Source organism: Protopterus annectens, chromosome 1.part1 (genome assembly GCF_019279795.1).
Source record: "Protopterus annectens isolate FY-2018-M chromosome 1.part1, PAN1.0, whole genome shotgun sequence".
NCBI lineage: Eukaryota > Metazoa > Chordata > Ceratodontiformes > Protopteridae > Protopterus > Protopterus annectens.
The window spans coordinates 967,898,578-967,922,096 of NC_056726.1; the positions used below are offsets into that span (position 1 = coordinate 967,898,578).

Below are 23,519 nucleotides of genomic sequence, written 5' to 3' on the forward strand. Positions count from 1 at the left end.
GTGTGTATAAATATATATAATATACATTTTATTTATATATATATATATATATATATATATATGTGTGTGTTTGTGTGTTTATATATGTATATGTGTGTGTTTGTGTGTATATGTGTGTATATATATATATATATATATATATATATATATATATATATATATATATGTGTGTGTGTGTGTGTGTGTGTGTGTATATATATATATATATATATATATATATATATATATTTATATTTATGTGTGTGTGTGTGTGTGTGTGTGTGTGTGTGTAAATAAAAAAACTTCCAAAGGCATCTGTAAAACGTAAATAAAACTAGATATAACACAAGAAGAAAAAATGCAACAAGTACAACTGATTCAGCGCGCTTACGTCCTTTATTTAAGAACTTCATCAGAATAAATAAACTGTGTGCATTACAAAGTTTAAATAGTGTAAGAAAACAAAAATAATCCTGACACCGCAGTGGAAGCGGTAGCAATGTCCCAGCAGCTGTCTCCTACCCAAGTTCGAGAAATCCGAGCAGTGTTACAGGAGTTTGAGGACATGTTCACTGGGAAACCAGGGTGCACCCACCTGGTGCAGCACCAGGTGGATTCAGGACCCCAAAGGCGTGTTAGGCAGGCCCCTTATAGGGTGCCTGAGAGAGTCAAACAGACTCTGAGGGAGAGGAGATACAGGGGACATTGGAACTAGGGGTGATTCAAGAGTCCAACAGTCCCTGGGCCTCCCCTGTGGTGCTGGTGCAAAAGAAGGATGGCAACACCAGGTTCTGTGCGGACTGCAGGAAATTAAATAGTCACACAGAGTCAGATGCTTACCCCATGCCTAGGACAGCTGAGGCCCTAGAGCAGGTGGGTGGCGCTAAGTATCTTACAACCATTGATCTTGCCAAGGGTTACTGGCAGGTGCCCTTGACTATCAGTGCTAGAGAGAAGTCAACCTTTGTGACTCCTTTTGGCATGTGTGAGTTCACAAAGATCCCCTTTAAGATGAAAAATGCCCCAGTGACTTTTCAGAGGCTGGTAGATCATATCCTAGCAGAAGCAGGAGTTTTGCTCTTGCTTACCTGGATGATATTGCCATCTACAGCCATTCCTGGCAAGAGCACCTTTAACATGTCAGGGAGGTGCTGGGTAGACTACAGAGGGCAGGGTTGACCATTAAGCCGAGCAAATGTCAGGTGGGTATGGCAGAGGTCTCCTACCTGGACATAGAGTGGGGAGTGGTAAGATCATGCCAGAACCTGCCAAAGAAGAAGCCATTCAAGCATGGCCTGCACCTGTTACCAAAAAGCAGGTGAGGGCATTCTTAGGGACAGCAGCGTACTGTAGAAAGTTTGTCCCCAGTTATAGTACCATAGCTGCTTCTCACACAGACCTGATAAGGAAGAACAGAGCCAGCCAGCAAAATGCCAAGTTGCTAAGATGGAGTCTAGGGTTGCAAGCATATGATATGTCAGTGCTGCACCGCAGTGGGAGTAGCAATGCCAACGCAGATGAGCTCTCAAGAGAAGGGAATGGGGTAAGGTATACTCAGATAGACCTTAACCCTTTCATGCAACGTTTCTGAAGGGTCACTTGAAAAACTAGCTTGAGTTCTGCAGGGGGGAGATGTGTGATGGCAGGTGAAGGCTGCCAGCCCAGCCCAGCCAGATAGAATTCAGTAGATAATTCTGTCATTTGAAATATTGATATAAGCCACAGGCTTGTTCTCTTAAATGGGGAAAAAGTTGGCAAATGTTAAACTTCAAAAATGTAACAACAGTGCACTCTGCTGTAAGAAAGCTAAGTCAAGCATTTTATGACTGTGTCTGATCTTTAAAGTCGGCTTTGATATGACTGGATGAAGGAATTCTGCCTATTGTTTTGAGGCCAGAGTTAATGGCTAGAATTTACATGTATAAATGTCCTTTTATTGCTCTGGTTTCTGACCAGGTGTAAAGAATGTAAATGTAGATGTTCTTCATCTCACATTGCTGCAGTCCTTACACTTGGGTAGTCCGCTGTCCTCGGTCGGCCCGAATATCAAAGTATAAGGCTGACGTCGGTCAAGGCGCATTTGACTGACATCAGAACGTCAGGGTACAAATGCGCATGACCGACGTCATATCCTCAGTCTTTTTTGCCGCATGGTCCTTATGCAGAAGCAGTATTGCAAGTGCCGGTTGGCGTTCTGAGATTTTTCGTTTTCGAAGTTTCAGACCGAGTTCAAAGTTGGCTAAGTACCCCGTTGGGGAATATTTTAGTTTTTTCTTGCCTCAGTGATTTACCGGATGTCAGAAAAAGTCAATAATTGCATTTCTTGTGGGAAACAGATACCGCATAGAGATTATCATACTTTGTGTATTCCTTGCTTAGGGCCTGAGCACGACGTTGTTGGCTGTCGCTCTTGTGCTAGATTCAATAAACGCACTATAAAGAGAAGGTTGGATTGTGCCAGGTTAGTCTTTGGGAAGCGGTGCAATTATAAAATGCCGTCGGATGCTCCGACGCCCGCTTCTTCGAAGAAGCGCAGGGACAAAGCAGTTAAGCCTAGGCTAGAAGAACCGTCTGTACCGGACGCCGGTTCTTTAGAGGTGTCGGTGGAGCCGGTGGCTCCACCGGAGGTTTCTTTGTGTTCCCAGGGTGAGACTTTATTATTGCAAGATGTGGCCTCTCAGGAGGCAGGTCAGGCTGAGGGGGCTTCTCAGGTTACTATACTCCCCTCCCTTCCTAGGGTGGCTAGGCCCTCTCCTTCTGTTTCAAAGGCTTCTCCCAGGGGCAGGCCAGGTTCAGTTTCAATTGGTGTCACCCCTAGTTCTTCTGGAACTGTGCCCAAGAAGCATATGCTTAAAATGGCAGAAGATTTGATTACTTTGATTAGGGGTTCTATGCCCCCTCCTGATAAGAGACCTAGGGTGGAGCCTGAGCTAGGGAGTTTTGAGCAGGCTTCAGATGTTTCAGTGTCTTCGGCTGAAGACTTGCAGGAGTACTCTCCTTATTCTGATTCTGATGTGGATGATTCTACTCCTTCTGCTTCTCCTCCTGAGGATTTTTCTTTTTCAGAAACTCTTCATTCCATGAGGGAGCATTTTAAGTGGGAAGGTCAGGACTTCTCTGATTCCAGGAAAAGGCTTAGGGAATTTTTGTTTTTACCCCAGCATAGGCCTTTGGCTATACCTCCTGTTTTGGATGTAGTGGAAGATGTTTTTACAGAGGCTTCTCTTAATCCTGATTCTTTGCCTCCTGCTCCTGTTAAACCGGATAGGTATTACAGGGTGCCTGAAGCTCATAAGTTTCTTTTTAAGAGTCCTAGGGCAGACCCAGAAACTGTTAGCCAGGGGCCTAAAGGTGTTAAGGCTTCTGTTGTAAAGAATCCGGTTCCTGCAGACAAAGAAGCCAGGGCCTTGGATAGATGGGGAAAGAAAGTTTATACTTCTTCCATTCTTGCTATGAGGACTTTGAATTGCCAGTTTCACATGTTGAAATACCAAAACTATCTCCTTTCACAATTGAAGGCTAAGGTTGATGCTCTGGCAGAAGGTATTGATTGTAAAGAGTTGCAAGATTTAGTAAATGTTTCTGAACAGGTGGGTAAGCATTCTTTGCAATGTGGTTTTGATGCTGTACAGGCCTCGTCTAGGGTGGCTGCCACTGGGTCAGTTCTTCGCAGGCACGCCTGGCTGAGGGATCAGAATTTGTCTGACCATGTTAAAACAAGGATTTTAGATGCTCCTTTGCAATCTGACGTGTTGTTTGGTTCTCCTGTTGAGGCAGTTTTAAAGAAAATGGAAGACAAGGCTAAGTCTATGCAGACTGTTAAAGATTTTTTGCAGGTCCAGCCTCCAAAGTTTAGTAGAAATTGGCCTACTAAGGGGTGGACGTATCCTTCTTATGATTCCCAGTCTAGGGGTAGATCTAGGCGTGGTAGGGGTAGAGCTCAGGGCTCTTTCAGGCCTAGAACAGGGAGTTCTCCTGCACAGTCTTCGGGTGAGGGCAGGGGTCAGTCCTTTCGTAAACAGACCCAATGACCTACCTTTTCAGCTGCCAGAGCCTTCTCGTCTGGCAGCACCTTTGGGAGGAAGGTTGGCACTTTTCAAAGAAAATTGGAGTTTAATTACCCAAGACAGATGGGTATTGGATATCATACACCACGGCTACAGGTTTTATTTCCATACCTTGCCTCCTTTCAAAGGCATGCCAGACGTTCCTCCTCAACAAAGAATAGAGGCTCACAAGCAAGTTTCTCTGTTGCTCCAAATAGAGGCCATACAGCCGGTCCCTATGCCAGAAGTGGGCCTAGGATTTTATTCTCGCCTGTTCCTAGTACCAAAGAAGGGGAACACGTGGAGACCAATTTTGGATTTATCTATCCTAAACACTTATCTGGACATTCCCAAGTTCAAAATGTTGACGTTGCAGCAGCTTTTACCTCTGCTGGGCAAAGATCATTGGATGGTAACTTTGGATCTCAAGGAGGCTTACCTTCATGTTCCTATCAGACTAAGTTGCAGGAAGTATCTGCGTTCGAGCTGGGACTTCTCACTATCAGTTCTCTGCATTGCCCTTTGGCTTATCTACTGCCCAGAGTGTTCACGAAAGTTCTGGCTCCAGTGATAGCTTTCTTCAGGCTAAAAGGAATACAGATCTATCCTTATTTGGACGACTGCCTGATTCTGGCTCAAAGAAGGGAAGAGCTTCTTCATCATTTGGAATATGTGATAGCAGTGCTAAGATGCCTGGGGTATTCTGTGAACGAAATAAAGTCCAGTCTAGTACCCTCTCAGGACATGTGCTTTCTGGGTGTGAGACTGAATACAGCATCCCAGATGGCCTTTTAACCCCGGACAAACAAAAGAGTCTATCCCTTTACTTCCATCAGCTATCTCATCAGTCCGGGCTGACTGCAAGGACAGTCCTTCAAGCCTTAGGGTTCATGGCATCTTGTATTCTGGTGCTTCCCAATGCCAAACTGCATATGAGGAAGCTACAATGGTATCTCAAAATGTATGGACACAGCACTGCCAGGATCTGGACACTGTCATTCAAATAATACCTTGCATTCAAAAGGAATTTTTGTGGTGGGCTCAGGAATGTCACCTAAACAAGGGACTCTCTGTGACCCGGCCAGAGGCGAGTCAGATTTTAACGACAGATGTCTCAGACAAAGCTTGGGGAGCTCATCTAAATGGAAAGTGGATACAAGACAAGTGGCCTGCCAGACTACAACATCTACATATCAACATGAAGGAGATGTTAGCAGTCCAGTTTGCATTAATAGCTTTCAAGGAATTACTTCTTCCAGGGCAGGTGTTGATTCTAACAGACAACACAACTGTCATGTGGTACATCAACAAGCAAGGGGAACGATTCTTATCCTCTATGCAGGCAAGCAATGATTTTGTGGGAGACTGCTCTCAGTTTACAGCTCAATCTTCAGGCAAGGTTTCTGCCAGGAGCACAGAACTCCTTAGCAGATGTGTTGAGCAGACGAATTATGGATCCCCACGAGTGGAAATTGGATCCTCATGTATTTCAGAAATTGACAGTGTCATGGGGAACTCCAGACATAGATCTGTTCGCTTCTCCACTAAACCATCAGCTGCCAAAGTTTTGCACAAAAAGGTTTCATCCCACAGCTTGGAGAGTGGATGCTCTTTCTTTCAATTGGAGCAATCTTCATGTGTATGCCTTTCCACCTCTGCCTCTCCTCCCAAAGGTACTTCTAAAGGTCAGACAGGACAAGCCAAGGATGATTTTAATAGCTCCGGATTGGCCTCGACAGCACTGGTACCCATTACTGATAAGTCTGGTACGGAAGCCTCCATGGCCTTTGCCTTCGATTCCACACCTGTTGTCACAGGAGGACAGCCATTTGCTCAATGTCAAGCTTCACTCTCTGCACCTAACAGCCTGGCATATTCTGTTTTGAACCATATTGGGCCTCCACTTCCTCAGCAAGTTTTGAATGTTATTTTGGAAGCTAGACGGCCTAGTACAAGGAAAGTGTACGCAGACAAATGGAAGAGATTTTTATTTTGGAGTGCAGCAAAAGATTTTGATGTTTCTGAGCCTAATTTGTGTGTGTCTCTTCAATATCTTACTGAGTTACTAGACAAAGGTTTGTCTTTCTCTTCTATTAAAGTTCATGCTGCAGCAATTTCGGCTCACTATGATTGCGACCCACCATTGTTTTCTCATCCTTTGTTCAAGCAATTTCTTAGAGGGGCAAAGAATATAAGACCCCCACGAAGAGCTCCTACTCCTGCTTGGGATCTCAATTTTGTGTTGGAGAAACTCACTCTACAACCTTTTGAGCCTGCAGCTACTTCTGAGTTGAAATATTTGTCATGGAAGACTGCTTTTTTTGTTGGCCATTACCTCTGCAAGAAGGGTTTCTGAATTGCAGGCCCTTATGGCGGTTGAGCCTTTCTTGATTTTCCATAAGGATAGGGTATCATTACGTACTAATCCTTCCTTTATGCCTAAGGTGGTTTCTAGTGTGGCTTTAAACCAAACTATTCATTTGCCTACTTTTTATGCAAATCCCCAAAATAAAGGGGAAAAGATTTTGCACACTTTAGATGTACACAGGCAGTTGCGTTATTATTTGGACAGAACTAAAGGGTTCAGGCAGTCTCAGCAGTTGTTTGTTTCTTTTGCTTTGAGTTCTCAGGGCAAGCCTGTGTCAAAACAAACTATTTCTAAGTGGATTGGGTTTTGCATTGCTTTCTGTTATTCCCATCATGGCAAGGAGATTCCAGCTGGGATTAGGCCTCATTCCACTAGGGCTACTGCCACTTCAACAGCTTTTTTGAGGGGAGTGGCAACCAAGGATATTTTGGAGGCAGCTACTTGGAGTTCAGTGCATACTTTCTCTAGGCATTATCACCTGCCACTTTACTCTAAATCCAGGGCTGGTTTTGCCACTGCTGTTTTGCAGGGCATTTTGGCAGCTCCTGCTTCCTTGTAGTTAGCCATCCTCCCTTACCTCTGCTTTGGGATTCTACCCAAGTGTAAGGACTGCAGCAATGTGAGATGAAGAACATAGTACAGTTTTGTCCTTACCATAAATGTAGATGTTCGAAGATCCACATTGCTGCAGTCCAATTTACCCTCCCTCCTTCCCCTCTGTAGTTAGAGGTGGTTGTGTGGGTTGGGTTGTACATACTGTGTATATTGTATATATTGTACATATAATTAGTGCAAGGGTGGTTGGTTGGTTGTTTGCTGTCTTTTGGTTTTGACCTTTATTTTTAGGGTCTTCTGACATCTGGGGCAAGAAAAGACTGAGGATATGACGTCGGTCATGCGCATTTGTACCCTGACGTTCTGATGTCAGTCAAATGCGCCTTGACCGACGTCAGCCGTATACTTTGATATTCGGGCCGACCGAGGACAGCGGACTACCCAAGTGTAAGGACTGCAGCAATGTGGATCTTCGAACATCTACATTTATGGTAGGTACAAAACTGTACTATCTGAAGTAGGATTGTTCATTTGTCAGCAACCTGTGGGTTACGGATCCGATATCGGATCCGAGCCGGCAACTTGTTTCAAGCTAATGGATCTGAGCTCCTAGCTCCTCCCTTCACCCATAATCCCCTGCTAACCCTCCATGACCTCAGATCTAGTTTGCCGCGCTTGTGATGGCTAGATCTTTTTTGAGCTCTGTCAGATAAGTGGGAAAAAGTTAACTTTTTCTAATTATTTCTAGTCAGGAAATTCTTTTTTAGTTTAAAGTATTACTTGTAAAGTGTGTCTGAGTTAGGTTCCTTATTTTTTAATTAATACCCTCCCTTCGCTGGTCGCTAGTGTGTGAGTGTTTGTTGTGTGTCTTTTGGGGCCTCTGTGTGTGTGTAGTTTTTCTTTCTTTTTTAGTTAAAAAAAAAAAAAAAAAAAAAGGAATGGCTGAGGCCCCAAAAGCCATATTTTCTAAATGTACCGAGTGTGGCCATAAGCTCTCCCCGGCTGATGGCCACACTCGGTGTGTTCGATGCCTTGGGTTTGAACACCTCACCTCAGGCTGTACTATCTGTGCAGCATTCAACCCCAGGGCACTGAAAGAACGGAGGTCGAAGCTGGTCCTGGCGGGACTCCTACCCCCGGATTCAGCTTCGGCCTCCGCTACCTCTGCTGCTCCCGTGGCTCCATCACAGCCTGTGGTGGTTGCCACTCCTGCCCCCCTGCCTCCGACTGGGACTCAAACTCCCGCTAAAGTGTCGGAGGAGAGGGAGGCCAGGAGGGAGAAACGGAGGGAGAAGCACCACAAGCGGCGGGCCGAGACCTCCGTTTCGGCCCCGCCAGCTAAGCGGGCTTCTCCCTCCACTGCTTCTAGGTCTCCTCCTCCTCGGCTCCGATCCCCTTCTTTCTCCCTGGGGCCTGAGGAGGAGGAGACCCGATCTCCGTCGAGGTCATCGAGGCGGCATTCCAGGCCTGCCTCGGTGGCCTCTTCGAGATCCACTTTCATCTTATCAGATGCAGACTTGGACCGGATGATGCGAAGGTTCATCCAGGCCCAGCTGCAGATGGGAGTGCTCTTGCCTCCCCTCAGGGGGGGAGCTCGACACCTTTTTTCCACCCAATTGCTCCTTCTCCGACCCGCTACCCGGGTTCGGAGCGCTCGGAGCCGAGCAGCCTTGAAGCCGGGGGTGGGTCGGCGCCGACAGTACTTGGTACTTCGGATCCGATCCTACCCTCGAGTCTGTCGGATCCGACCTCTCGGAGCCGTGGTCTGAGCTTCGGATCCGGGGGATTCAGTGTGCCTTCGGCTCCGTCCAGGTCGGAGCACACTGGTCCCTCGGATCCGACGGTCTCGGCGCAGGCTCCAATCCCTTCATCGTATCCGAGTGGGAGCCAACTTTCGGATCCATTGGAGAGTGGCTCTCCCTCAGCATTCGATGTTGTGGAGAGGGCTCTGTTAAGAGCATCTGGACCCCCGGTCCTTGCATCGACTCCTCCCTGCACTCCCTCTCTGCTGGGCCAGGCTTCCATCACCCGGCCAAAGGGACAGCCTGCTTCGATGTCACAGATAGTTCCATTGGAACAAGATGTTGCTGGCGAGTCCTCCTCGGACAGTCCCCCCGAGGAAGCTCCCCGCAAGCATAAGTGCAAAAGGAGGCACGTGGACTCCCCTGAGTCCTTAACCGAGGACACGGACTTGGAGGAAGGGGAAGGCTCCCCAAGATCACCCCCTGAGGATGTCTCCTTTGGAGACATCATGGAGATGCTTAGAATCAGAGGTGGGTGGTCTGCCCCCAAGTCTTCCTCTGACGAGTCCGTGTTTCTGGAGGCCTTCGAGGCAGGCCCGTCTACCTCCTGGGTGTCCCCTCCAGCCGACCCCCTGGTGGACCTCATTACCACCAGGGCATGGAAGGATCCGGACACCGTGGAGCCTATACCGAAGCGACCGGATAGGATTCTTAGCCCCCCCTCAGACCGGTCACATTGGAGTAAGGGCCCCCCTGTAGATGTCATGTTGACGGCAGCCACAAAGAGGGAATTGGCTCAGGAGAGTCCCTCAGTCCATCCACCGAGCAGAGAGTCCCGTTTGATGGACCGCTTAGGGAAGCGAGTCTTTAGTTCAGCGACCTTCTCAGTAAGGTCTCTGAACTATATGGCACATGTCATCAGGATGCAGCGGGATCTTATCAAAGAATACGCTGCATCCCCCCCTGAGTCCATGTCGGAGGACAATAAACAATTGTACTCCACCCGAATGGCCACTCTGAGATTTATTTCAAACACCTCTATGCTGCTGTTGTCCCACGCCACAGAGGGAGCCGCTAGGGCTAGCGGAGCAGGCCTAGTCATGAGACGTCAGGCCTGGCTCCGTCATTGCGACTTTACGGAGCCCTTTAAAGCGTCCTTCGCGAACGCCCCCTTTGATGGGTCTGCCCTTTTTGGCAAAACAGTTCGCGAGATGCTTGTCCAGAGTGAGAAGGACGGGAAGACGTTGTCTGCCGTCGGAGTCCGCTTCTCTGCTCCCCAGCGGTCCTTTTCAAGGAACCAAAAGGGTCAGAAGAAGATGTGGTTCCGGAAATCACAACATTCCCAACCAGCTCCGGACAACCAGTCCTACCGTGGCAGAGGTGGACAGGGAGGACGTCGCCCCAGGGGCAGAGGGGCTCCGAGAAATTTTGGGTCCAGAGAACCTTTCTCTGAGCGGCCCGCACAGCAGCCCTGAGGGGTTGCCCGGCTGCTCCACTCTGGAGGCAGTCGGGCGTTCAAACATCTAGCGGCATGGGAGTCCATCACAACAGACCGCTGGGTGCTTCGCATCATATCCAGAGGATACAAAATACCAATTCTTCATGTCCCCCGATCCAAGTACCTCCCCGATGTACCACCCGATCACAGGGAGGCCGCAGCTGCAGAAATACAGCAGCTGCTAAGAAAAAGAGCCATCCAGCCCGTCCCCCAAGACCAGCTTGAATTAGGGTTCTACTCCAGGTTCTTTTTGGTGCCAAAAAAGACGGGGGATCTGAGACCCATTCTAGACCTTTCCCGCTTGAACCTGTCAGTAACCAAGGACAAATTCCGAATGGTCACTCTTCAATCTATCCTCCCCCTTTTGAGGGAGAATGATTGGATGTGCTATATAGACCTCAAGGATGCGTATTACCACATCTTAATGGACAAACGATCCAGGAGGTTCCTTCGCTTCCGGCTGGGAGCCAGTCACTACCAGTTCAGGGTCCTTCCCTTTGGCCTCACCACAGCCCCCAGGGTGTTCACCAAAGTGTTAGCAGTGATTGCGGCCCACCTGAGACTCCAGGGAATTCAGGTCTTCCCGTACCTGGACGACTGGCTCCTGACCGCACCAACAAGGCATCTACTTTGCTCGGCCAGAGACTTCTTTCTCCATCTAGCCCCACAACTCCTGACCGCACCAACAAGGCATCTACTTTGCTCGGCCAGAGACTTCTTTCTCCATCTAGCCCCACAACTAGGCATTACTATCAATGTCGGCAAATCTCTACTGGCTCCAACACAGATCATAGAGTTCATAGGTGCCAGAATAAACAGCAGAGATTTGCGAGCCTTCCTAACTGCCGAGAGAATCAGAAATCTACAACTTCATGTGCGGGCTATCCTTCATTTAGAGGCTTCACCAGCGGAATTGATCCTGAGGGCACTAGGCTCCATGGCGGCAGCGATTACACTCCTTCCATGTGCCCGTTTGAACATGCGAGTCCTGCAATGGACTCTGTTAGTGCAATGGTCCTTCCTATCCCTTCCTCTCCCCCATCCCATTGCTATCAGCAAGGCTTGCAGAAGGGCGCTACTATGGTGGCTCCAAGCATCGAACTTCCATACGGGCCGTCCCTTCTGCACCTCTCCCCCTATCGCCACGGTGACCACGGACGCTTCCGCCTCGGGTGGGGGCATTACTCAGGCAGGACAGTCCAAGGCACGTGGAACGATACAGAGACCTCCCTGCATATCAACGTTCTGGAGATGAGAGCGGTGCTGTTGGCGTTGCAAGCACTTCAGAGCTTCCTCCCCGCAGGAACGATTGCAATTCACTCGGACAACATGTCAGTGGTCTGGTATATCAACAAACAGGGGGGAACCAGATCTTATCCTCTTTGCCGCAAAGCCATGAGAGTGTGGGAATGGGCGATCTCCACCAACCGCTTTCTGATTGCAACGCACATTCCGGGGAGGACCAACATCTTAGCGGACAAGCTCAGCCGCACCCTTCTTACCCCTTACGAGTGGGCTCTCAGTCCTCTAGTAGCGAAGCAGATATTCGCAACATGGGGGCAACCCTGCTGCGATCTTTTTGCATCTCCATCAAATGCCAAATGCGGTCCCCCCACCAGGGGAATCTCCAAGAGACGCTCTGGTGCATGCTTGGCCACCCAGTCTACTATATGCCTATCCTCCTCTTCCAATGATGATACAACTCTTACAGAAAGCCTCGCGGTTGGGGAGCAAAATGATTCTCATTGCCCCATTCTGGCCTCGACAAATTTGGTTCCCTTACCTGTGGTCTCACCTTGTGAATCACCCTTGGATTCTATATCCCATTCCGGACCTCATCTCACATCCATTGGACTTGCCAACTCCAAACCTGGACAATCTGAAACTGACAGCTTGGTTGCTCCAGTTCCACTCCTAGTTAGGACTCCCGGTATCTCTTCACCAGTCAAAGCCATCCTCATGGCAGCGCATAAGCCCTCCACCAGGAAAGTGTATCACAGTAAATGGAAACGTTTTTCCATCTGGGCGGAGCGCCGTGATCTAGATCCCTTTACGGCTCCTCTTCCATCCATTTTAGACTTCCTAACTGAACTCTTTCAAGAAGGCGCTAGTTGTTCAACTGTCAAAGTGCAATTGGCAGCCATTTCTCATTATCATGTGGGACATGATACAGGGCCCTTGATGTCAGCCAAATTGTGTAAAACCTTTCTCAAGGGTACCTTTTTACTTAGACCTCCTGTAAAAGAAGCCGTACCCCCATGGGATCTTACTTTAGTTCTTCAAGCCTTGACTGCTCCACCATTTGAACCCGCTGCTTCAGTGGATCTCAAATTCTTGTCATGGAAAACAGCATTCCTTGTAGCCATTACTTCAGCGAAAAGAGTGTTGGAACTTCAGGCTGTTTCTGTAAAGCCACCATACCTGATTTTTCATCTTGATAGTGTGTACCTCAGGATCAGTCCCTCCTTTCTTCCCAAGATAGCATCAGAAACCAACATAAACCAATCCATAAATTTACCGGTTTTCTTCCCTAAATATCAAAATAAGGGTGAATACAAGCTGCACTCATTGGATGTTTATAGGCAGCTTCGTTTTTATACTCATAGGACGGCTGGCCATAGACAATCTGACCAGCTGTTCGTTTCCTTTGCTAAATTTAACTTGGGAAAAGCTATCTCTAAAGTATCTTTATCTCGCTGGATTTCCCAATGTATTATACTGGCTCATCAAGCCTCGGGTAGACCCGCACCAGAAGGAGTTCGTGCTCATTCCACTCGCTCCATTTCTACTTCTGCGGCTTTCAAGTCTAGAGTTCCTTTGGATGATATTTGTTCTGCAGCCACTTGGGCTTCATCTCATACCTTTATCAACCACTACAAGCTAGACCTGCTTTCTAGAGGGAGAGCATCCTTTGGCTCTGCGGTGCTTCGTAATATCCTTCCATGATGGCCACCCAGGGTGCAGGTAGCTGGGGACTCTGTCCCACAGGTTGCTGACAAATGAACAATCCTACTTCAGATTTAGAAGTTATGTACTCACCATAACGTTCCATCTGAGTAGGTAGTTCATTTGTCTGCAACCATCCCCCCTCCTTCCCCTGACCTTCTTCGGATCTACTAGTTTTTAGATATCCTTTGTTGGATATATATTGGGAGGCAAACTCGATCTGAGGTCATGGAGGGTTATCAGGGGATTATGGGTGAAGGGAGGAGCTAGGAGCTCGGATCCATTAGCTTGAAACAAGTTGCCGGCTCGGATCCGATATCGGATCCGTAACCCACAGGTTGCAGACAAATGAACTACCTACTCAGATGGAACGTTATGGTGAGTACATAACTTCTAATTTCTGTTAGCCTGGGAACACCAGAGAAGTGTGAAGAATGATGTCATGTGAAGCAGCTCTGTGTTATCAATTTAAAGAGACAGAATCAGAGAGCTCAGAGCATTTTGTCTTGAGAACATCCAACATCACCAGCACTGCTTTGCTCTATGTGAAAGTTGTTTAGAACTATGTTTTTTCTCTTAGATATAGCTAGGGAATAAGAAGATTAAACTAGTTTGTTGTCTGTAATGTCAGAACGTTTCTACCATATTATTTTAAGTATTTCTCTGTGATCTCTGAACTCCTGACTAGCACTGTGTAATAAGAAGTATCATCTTGTATTTTTATTATTACTTATTAAATACTTTTAAACCTTTCAACTATGGCTGTTTTATGTAGAGTTAATTTAAGCTCTAAACTACATTGCATGTATATAGTGATACGGTACCAAGTCACTCTAATAAGTTTTGACTGTTCAGTCGCACTTACCATTTGGATAATAATATTGCACAGTAATAATTGGACACTCTTTTAAGGGCCTTTGAGTAGCTGATAAATATTAGTGGGTGGTGGCAGGTGGTACTACCTTTTAGACTGGGCAGAAAGGAAGCACAGCTGGAGAACCTGTGCCAGCCTTCCCCAGGAGTGTCTGTGTGGTTGTACAAACTCTTATCTGAAAGTGTGTGTGTGTGTGTCAGCTACTTGGCAGGGACACGAAGCACTGGTTGGACAGAGAGGGTGCTGGAGGTTTTAGCTTACCAATTGCCCACTAGGCTGAGATCTGGACCCTATAGCTGTGCCAGTGGGGGGAGTCTTATTGGGGACCTGAAGGGAAAGGGAGAAACTAGTCCCAGACTGACTGTGATCTATGTGTGCTCTTAAGGGAAATTGTACTTTACTGTGTGTGTACTTGGTATCCTTTCCCTACATGGACGCCCCTCACTGGTGTTAGTGGCGAGGATTGAGGCTCCTTAATTCCATTATGTGTAAAGGGGTTGAACTGTGATTTTGATTGGACAAGATTATTTTTATTTGTTTTCTTACACTATTTAAACTTTGTAATTTGCACAGTTTATTTATTCTGATGAAGTTCTTAAGCACGCTCAGTCTCAGGTTCTACTTGCTGCATTCTTTCTTCTTGAGATATACCTATTTTATTTACGTTTTATAGATGCCTTCGGAAGTTTTTTTGTTATTTTAATAATTTTCTTCACCAGTGTTTTTTCTTGGTTTTATTTGCATATATATATATATATATATATCTATATATATATCTATATATATGTGTGTGTGTGTGTGTGTGTCTATATATATATATATATATATATATATATGTGTGTGTGTGTGTGTGTGTGTGTGTGTGTGTCTAGATATATATATATATATATATATATATATATATATATATATAATAGATATAGATATATATAGATCAACACACACACATATATATATATATATATATATATATATATGCTACCTGACTTCGACAGCGCAGAAGACCGACAGCGAATTGTGAGCTCCAGAAGATATGTAATAATAAATATGTGAGTGTGCAGTATGCAGGATCAGGAATTTCTGACCACGGATGACAACATGATTTTATATTTATGGAAAATTTAGAAAGGCTGTGTAATTAATGGGATTTTGCTCTGTAGGCAGGTAAGTGTGGAGATTGACGGTCTGTGGGGATAGGGGTGGGTTAAGTGAGTTAGGGTTAGGGTCGATAGGGTCGTTTTTGGAAGTGAGTTAGGGTTTAGGGATAGCGATCCATGCAGTTAGGTTAGAATGCATTGGGTTAAGGATTCTATGGATTGTGCTGTAGGACCTTAGGGTTAGGGTAAGGTTTAGTGTGGGCTTGTAAGGATTTTGGTGTGCTTGTGTTGTGTGTGTGGTTTGTGGAATGGGGATGTGTTTTGTTTGTAATAATTGTTATCGTAGTGTGTGGAGTGTATGGGGTTTCGTGTTTGTGTACCGTCGGTTATTTGCTTTTATGGGTTATGTGTGGTTTGGTGATTATGGACTGTCGAATATGTGGTGTCGGTGATGTGGTTAGGTGTTGTGTGGTTTCGGCTATGTCAGGTAGAACCATATATATATATATATATATATATATATATGCACGTTTGTGTATACATACACACAAATATGTGTGTGCATGTTTATATGATATGTAATATATAAATATGTGAGTGTGCAGTATGCAGGATCAGGAATTTCTGCTCCATGGAGTACATGATTTTATATTTATGGAAAATTTAGAAATGTGCTAGAATTAATGGGATTTTGCTCTGTCATGTAGTAGCTTCCTCCTTCTGTTGTATAGCTTATTTATGGCTAGGGTCCACCAGACCGGTCTCCTGTTTTTGGAGGAGTGAGTCTTGGTTTTATTTGGGATAGCACGATCCATGCATTCTTGCAGGTGCTCATAGAATGCATTTGTAAAGGATTCTATGGATTGTGCTGTATTATCCTCTGGCCTAGGGGCTTTGAAGGATTCCACCTCACTCTTGAGAAGTGCAAAGTTGGCTTTTGAGAAATTCTTTACAGTGATTTCCTTGGCTGGGGGTGGGGACGGGATATGGATGTCCAGGGAAATTTGTTTATGGTCTGATCTTATCAATGAGGGGTTTACCTCTGGTGTGGAACATAGAGTCCCCATGTTGGTGATGACTAGGTCCAATATGTTCCCTCTTGTGGGAGTGGTGACCAGTTGTTCCATTGCGTTAGAGTTTATAAATTCAAGGAACCGTTGGGCGAGGGTGTTTGGGCTTGAGTAGTTTTCCCAGTCAATGTTTGGGTAGTTGAAGTCACCCACTAACATAGTGCTTGGAGAGACCTTCATATTCCCCAGTGTTCTCAGAAATGCCAAGTGGGGTTCCTGTAATAGGGAGGGTGTTCTGTAGCAGGCTACAAACTGAAAGGCAGTTTTGCCCGCTGTTAGTTGCACATGGATGGTTTCCGATGCTTCGTGCAGTGCCACTAACCTGGAGATGTAGGTATCTTTGATGAATATAGATACTCCCCCTCCTTTTGTGCTTCGGTCCAAGTTTTTGGGCCGAAATGCATGGTATGAGTTATAACCTGGTAGTGCTGGGGTGCTCTCAGGAGCCTTGAACCGGGTTTCTGTTACTGCACAGACATCGATTTTCTCCATACTGAGGAGAGCCTCGAGTGCATGCATCTTGAGGTTTAGACTTCTGGCATTGAGTAGCATTACCTTTAGTTTTTTTATCCTTGGGTTGTCTATGGAGGTGGGTTTGTCCTTTGAGCCTTGCCTAAAAAAGGCACTATGGGGGTGGCAAGAGCCTTGACCAGTATACGAAAGCCTAAGGGTGACAGGTGCAAGCCGTCCCTAGCGAAGCAATGTGGCTTGTCGAGCTTGTCATCCCAGGCTGACAGACACTGGATCCCCTTTGAATGATACTAATACTTTAGCCAATTGTTGAAACTGATCGTTTTGTCTTTATACTGTGTCATCATTCTTGGTGAGGGCAAGATGCTACTCAAGGTCAGGGTCATACCAGCCTGGGCTACATGGTCAGAGAGCTCCTCTATGTCTTTTTTCATGTAGTCCAGGGAGGTACATCTCAGGTCATTCACACCAGCATGGACAATGACGGAGTCATACTTGTACTTGCTTTGGAGTGACCTGAGTGCTTGCGTTATGTGGCGGATCCTGGCACCCAACAGGCAGCTTACAGTGACCTTCTCCTTGTTCAGTCTGGTGAGCGGGACGTCAGTGTGCCGGACAATAGCGTCCCCTATAACAAGTGTATTTGGTGTGTTGTTTGGCCTTAAGGGCTGTGACTGTGAGGCACACTGATTTTTTGAGATATGTGATTCTTGGGTATTGTTGAGGGGTGGCTGTTGCTTGGATATCTGCTTAGGAGGTCTTTGCTGTTTAGGCAGATTTTTATTTAGAGCCTCCGAGTATGTTTTTGTGTGTTTGTGTTGGGTATGCAGATGCAATAGGTCTGTGTGAGACTGGATTTGTGGTGTGGGTGGTTACCTTTTCCTCCTGACTGACTGTGCCAGTCTTTGGTTGAGAGAACTCTGCCTCCAGTTTGGCTGTGTAATTCATCTCTCACATGTATTAGAGTTTGTTGGAAGGAGGAGAGGGTTGTCTTTGTACATAAGGCAATTGTAACATTGCCTCAAAATTCCCAGTTTCACCAGCTGGACTGGAGAGTAACCTTGAAACTGACCCTTGGACATACCAGATTAGTATAGGGAACTGTTTTTTTACTGATCAGATTAGGGAACGGAACTGATTTTTCACTTGATCAGGAAGGACCAATCGGGAGCCTAATACTTATGAGAAGTCAAGGAGGGTGTAGTGCTTTAGTTAGTTAGTGTTTCCTTATAAGAGCTGAGCAAGTGCAGGGCTTTAGAAAGAGAATAGAGTGATTACTTTGAGAGTTTGAACAGTTCTAAGGGAAAAAGTGAAGAGCAGACTTTGTGGAGCCTGGAATAGTTTAAACCTGTTTAGGAGGCGCTGCCTGATGCTGCTCAATGCGCAAAACCACGCAAAAAGAGAGTTGTAGGGTTTTAAGACAGAGAGATCAAGGAGTTTAGAATTGACCAAAAATGGCCAATAAAACTACAGCTTCTAGGTAGTAACCACTCCTCCCAGGAGCGGCCTTAGGTCAACTGGTGCCCTAGGCAAAAGGGCTCCAGGGCGTCCTCCACCACACCACCTGGTGCCCCCATCCTGGTCTACCTATACCAAGTAAACACTGAAAAAGTGCCCCTTCTAGAGTGATGCCCTAGGCAGCTGCCTAGTTGGCCTATGCCTAAGGCTGGCTATGACTCCTCCAGGGACAGGCAGGCTGTTCAGTGTTAACCACTCCCACTGGTGAACACAGAGACTTCCCTTTAGGCCAAGCAAGCACTGGCCTTCTAGAAACTTCCAAACAGTTCAGAACAGCAAATATGTAACTGAACTTTCTTAACTTTCAGAAAGTGGGAAAAAAGCAAGATTTTTTTGAATAATCACAGCAGTGCAATAAATGACCCCACACTTGAGAGATAGGCCAAAATCAGGTAAAGTGCAGTTTTTAGAGAAAAAAACGATTTTAAATTAAGTGCTACACAGGAAATGCAGTAAACAGGCTCTAGATGTGTTCCAAGTACTGTTACTGTTACAGATATAAACTTTAGCAAGCCAGAAAATGCCAAAAAATAGGCGGCAAAGCAGTAAAACTTAACAAAAAAATCAGAAGAAAATACTTAAAATCACAAAAGTGGCTCCTTTTCTTCTCTCAGCGGTTTCTCCCCTTGGTAGGTGCTTCAGCAACAACTAGCAAGCCTGAATAGACGCCAAAACCACAAGGCAGCCGGGTTTTAAGAGAGACAAATCAAGCAATTTAGAATTGACCCAAAATGGCCAATAAAACTACAGCTTCTAGGTAGTAACCACTCCTCCAGGGACAGGCAGGCTGTTCAGTGTTAACCACTCCCACTGGTGAACACAGTTAACCACTCCCACTGGTGAATGCAGTATAGCTCTATGGACTGGCATAACCAAGTCTGATCTTGTTTCTATGGATATAAATCTATATCCTGTTTTTCAGTGCCTTCTGCAGTCTCACACTCAAGTCATGTATATATAGATGTCAGAATTGTTGCTTATCTCTTATTATACATTTCCTTATATTACATAGTTAAGTATTATTTTGCCTTTGCAGGAAAACTCTTGGAGAGCGCTTGAAGCTTGAAGAAAAACTTGGAACACTCAGTATGTCTGATACTACTGTAGGCAGTAAGCAGCTGACATTTAAGATGAAGAAGGTGTGTCTATTTTTTGCATTATACTGTTTGCAAGTTCAAAGTAACTCATAAAGCCTGCTAAGTATTTGTAATAGATGTTACTTATTTTGTTCTTTGCATTTGCTGTTAGATGTGTATACACATTGAAAAGTTTTCCTTTTGGCAACCTGCAGTACCCTGAAACAACCCTGTTTTCTCATGACACAAACTCAGCTACACAGTACTGAACCAGGAATTTGCATGTCCTGCACCTGTCCAGAGCCTTTCCTGAAGGGTAATGCTAGAGTAAGAATGAAATCGCCCACTATTGAAAATACTGGTTTCAGAACCAGTGCTTTGTATCACGGTATGATTAACTTCTTCTAGCTGGTGTCTTTCAACCTCTCTAACACAAGCTTTGGCTCCTTCCCAGAAGCAAGACAGAATTGCACATCGTAAAAGCCAGTTCCCCTTGACATTTTTTTGAGTTGGCGTACAGGATCTGAATGGCCATAACAGCAGCTTTTGTTCTGGATTCATTTAAAAACTCAACCAGTCCAGGTCTTTTATTTAGGATTCCCGTATCTTTTTTTTCTTTGTCTATACTTTGATATCAGTCCCTAATAAAGAAGGTAATCATTAGTCTACAATTCAAATGTCTTCTTGGCCTCTTCCCATTCTGTTATCTTTACTTCTGTAATTTGTTTCCAATATCTTGGTTCCAGCTTCTTCCAGTAAATTCAAGCCCCTTCTTGTCGGTTCTCTATACCCCTAATTGCAGACATCCATATCATCAGACTCTCCTTTTTCCATTCCTTTGTAGTTCCTAGTATGCTTTCTGCTGCTTTATGAATGGAATATTCTGTATGTTTGTTGTTTTTCTCCATAAGGATTATAAGTTCATATGTTCATAGGATGTTACTAGGCTAATGGCCCTAGGGCCTTTACAAGCCTAGCCATGTTATACCCATGTTCCGTAATTGACCTTAGTTAGATGGTCATTATTCCCAGAGCAAGTCTGTGATCAGCACCAGCTGCCTCTTTCCATGAGGGGAGATAGGTGCCACCCCAAGGGTGAATTTATGATCTCCCATCCAGGTGTCTAGGTTGCTTTTGAATAAGGTAATTGAGGAACTCTGCTTCTTGTGAATTGAGAGTTTATTCCAGAGGAGAGGCAGTCTCTGGGAGATGTATCTGTCTCTTCAGTATGTTCTGTTAATGTCACAGGCTAGGTTGAGATCCCTGGAGTGAGTGACTCTTGTCCCACTTGATTTGCGGCTATGCAGTATTTCCTTTAGGGTGGGGTCAGAGACTGCTCTGTAGGCCAGGCACAAGTCACCTCTCAGCAGCCTGTAGGATACAGAGTACAGTGACAAATCTTTCAGTCTTTCCATGTAGGTCATGTTTTGGAGGACCTGAATTTTCTTGGTGAGAAACCTCTATGGTGCCTCCAGTTGCTGCAGGTGTCTGGTAAGGTACATGTGAAGGGAGCATTGTACTTTATTAGTGGTCTTATGAGGAATGAGTACAGAGGAGTTATAATATCCTTAGTCTTAGATGCGATGCCCTTACTTATGTAATGCGCAATGTAGAAGGCTTTCATTACCACTGTGGGCACATGGTGATTAAAGTTTAGATTGCTGTCAACCTATGATCCCAAATCTCGCACCACTGGATTTGAGCTTAGGGGGTGCTGTCAGTACTATAATTTGCAGGAACTTCCTCTTTGCCAAAGGGGATAATAATGCACTTGTTTACATTTAATTTTAGTCCATGGCTTTGGCACCAGTCATTTGTCTGTGTTAGCCCCTTTTGCAATATATTAACATCATTTGGGAACTCAATGATTGCGCCAAGTTTGCAATCATCAACAAACTTGAATAAGTGCAGACCATTTACTTTCACCTGGACTTCCGTGAAATAGATTCCAAACAGTAGAGGGCCCAGCACAGATCCTTGTGGTATACCACTGGTAACTGGTCTACTGGTCGAGGTGGAATCCCCGACTTTAACAGTATGCATTCTGTTGGAGAGCCAGCTGGCTACCCGTCTATTGATGTATGGGTTAATCCCCAGCTGGGAGAGTTTCTCAGTGATACCCGAGAAGGGGATTATGTCAAAAGCCTTGGGTAAGTCAAGATAGGCAGTATGTACTGTTTCCTTTCATCTAGTGCTTTGGTGATATCAGAAGTTCACCAGGTTCAGTAAGCATGATCTACCCTTAATGAAGCCAAACTGGGTCAGGTCAAGAGTTTGAAGGTCACCTATGTATGTCCTTTTTGATGAGGTCCATGATGATTTTTCCATGGCCTTTGCAGATAAGGCTGCTTAGGCTTATGGGTCTATATTTTCCAGTGTTGGTTAATGGGACCCCCTTTGTGCAAGGGGATTACTGTTGCTGATGTTATTCGTGTTTCACTATTGCAGTCATCACATTTGGGTTATCCCTGCCAGGGTAGCCCTCGGCTGGCCTGGATACCAGAGACTTAGTATTTCTGCGTCAGATGCTGTCACTTGAGGAGTGACATCAGGTCGTCGCTGGTATAAAGGAAGGCATCCGATGCCATTACATCAGTCTTTCTTGCCGTGGATCCCAAAGCAGAAGCATTTCACATGAGTGCCCTTTGGCTGCTACCCAAGTTTCAGTTCCGAATTGAAGTTGAAGTCTTCCAAAGCTAAGTATCCTGTTGGGGATCCTTTTTTCTTGCACTAATCAATGTCAGAAAAAGTTAATAATTGTCTCGCCTGTGGAAAGCAAACACCACACCAGGACTTCCACTCTTACTGCGTCACTTGTCTAGGCCCAGACCACGACATTCCTCGATGTCGCTGCTGTGCTGTGTTTAACACCAGAACTATTCATCGCCGGGCCCTTATTGTAGCCAGATATTTCAGTTTACAGTCCTTGAATTCTGATATGGCTTTGGTAAGCCATCTGACAGCAGATCTTCCAAAAAAACTTAAAGACAAAGACAGACCGCACAGGAACAAACCTTCTGATGATGCTTCTGTTAAGCTGGTCGTCAGTCCTACGGAACTCAGTAAGGTGCTTTCGCAGCCCCTAATGCCCACTTCAGTTAACTCGCAGGCCGCTACCGAGGCCCTTTCAGAGTCCGGTATGCCGCAGAACTCTTCATCTAAGGATCCTGCGATCATCTCTACCTTGGATGGATTCAGAGCTGCTGTGCAGGCACTGGCTTATGAGGAAGTCCTTTGCAACACTCCAATCCCGACATAAACCGACACCGCCTTTCATGGCTTCCAGTCATGGCTTCCATTCTTTCGAAAACAACCGAGTTCCTTGGGCCTAAAGGTTGAACCACACCCAAGAAACCAACTACCCATTCTCAGGCGCCTGCTCCCTTGCCTCAGTCTCAAATGCTTACAATGCCAGAAGACCTTATCATGCTGATTAGGGGAATCCAAGCCGCTCCTTCAAAAAGGAAAAGAGATCTGTCTGCAGTAGTTTTGTCTGACCAAGAGTCGGAGGAATCCATTCCTTCAGCCTCTCCCCCAGAGGATTTTTCCTTTGGGGAAACCCTGCATACCTCAAGGGAGCATTTCCAATGGGAGATTCAAGACTACCCACAGTTTAAAAAGAGACTTGGAGAGTTCCTGGACCTTCCACAGCACAGACCCTTAGCCATCCCCCAGTCCTAGATGTGGTGGATGATGTCTTCCTTGAATCTAGCTTGACTCCAGACTCCCTCCCTCCTGCTCCCAGAAAACCAGATGGGTACTAAAGAGTCCCTTACTCTCACAAATATCTTTTTAAAAATCCAACAGCTGACCCTGAGGTCATTAATCAAGGGCCTAAAGGGATTAAAACAACCTCAGCTATAAATCCCACCCCCTCAGACAGAGATTCCCGAGCACTGGACAGATGGGGTAAAAAGTGTACACCTCAGCTACTCTTGTTATCAGGGAACTAAATTGTCAGTCCCATATGCTTAAATATCAGCAACATACCTTGGAACTCCTTAAACAAAAAAATTCCTCCTTTCCTGCATGGGCAGAATCTAAAGATTTACAGGACTTAATGCATTCTGCTAGTCAAGTAACTAAACACACTTTGCACTGTGGTTTTGATGCCCTAGAAGCTTCATGCAGGGCAGCAGCCACCAGCTCTGTCATTAGAAGACATGCATGGAGTAAGGAACATCCCCTGCCAGACCATGTCAAATCAAAATTGTTAGATGCACCCTTGCACAAAGATAACTTATTTGGTAATGTAAGAGTGTTCAATCTCGCCGTTTGT

At 45.7% G+C, this 23,519-nt stretch overlaps 1 protein-coding gene across 1 annotated transcript in view; it reads left to right on the plus strand.

The window, feature by feature from the left end:
* The window catches only part of NOL10 (nucleolar protein 10), a 1,716,803-nt gene that overhangs the window by 1,593,961 nt on the left and 99,323 nt on the right, over positions 1 to 23,519 (plus strand). The window contains exon 20 of the mRNA XM_044079305.1: positions 19,201 to 19,303. Within this exon, the coding sequence (XP_043935240.1) occupies positions 19,201 to 19,303 (103 nt within the window). The remainder of the gene's footprint in view (positions 1 to 19,200; positions 19,304 to 23,519) is intronic.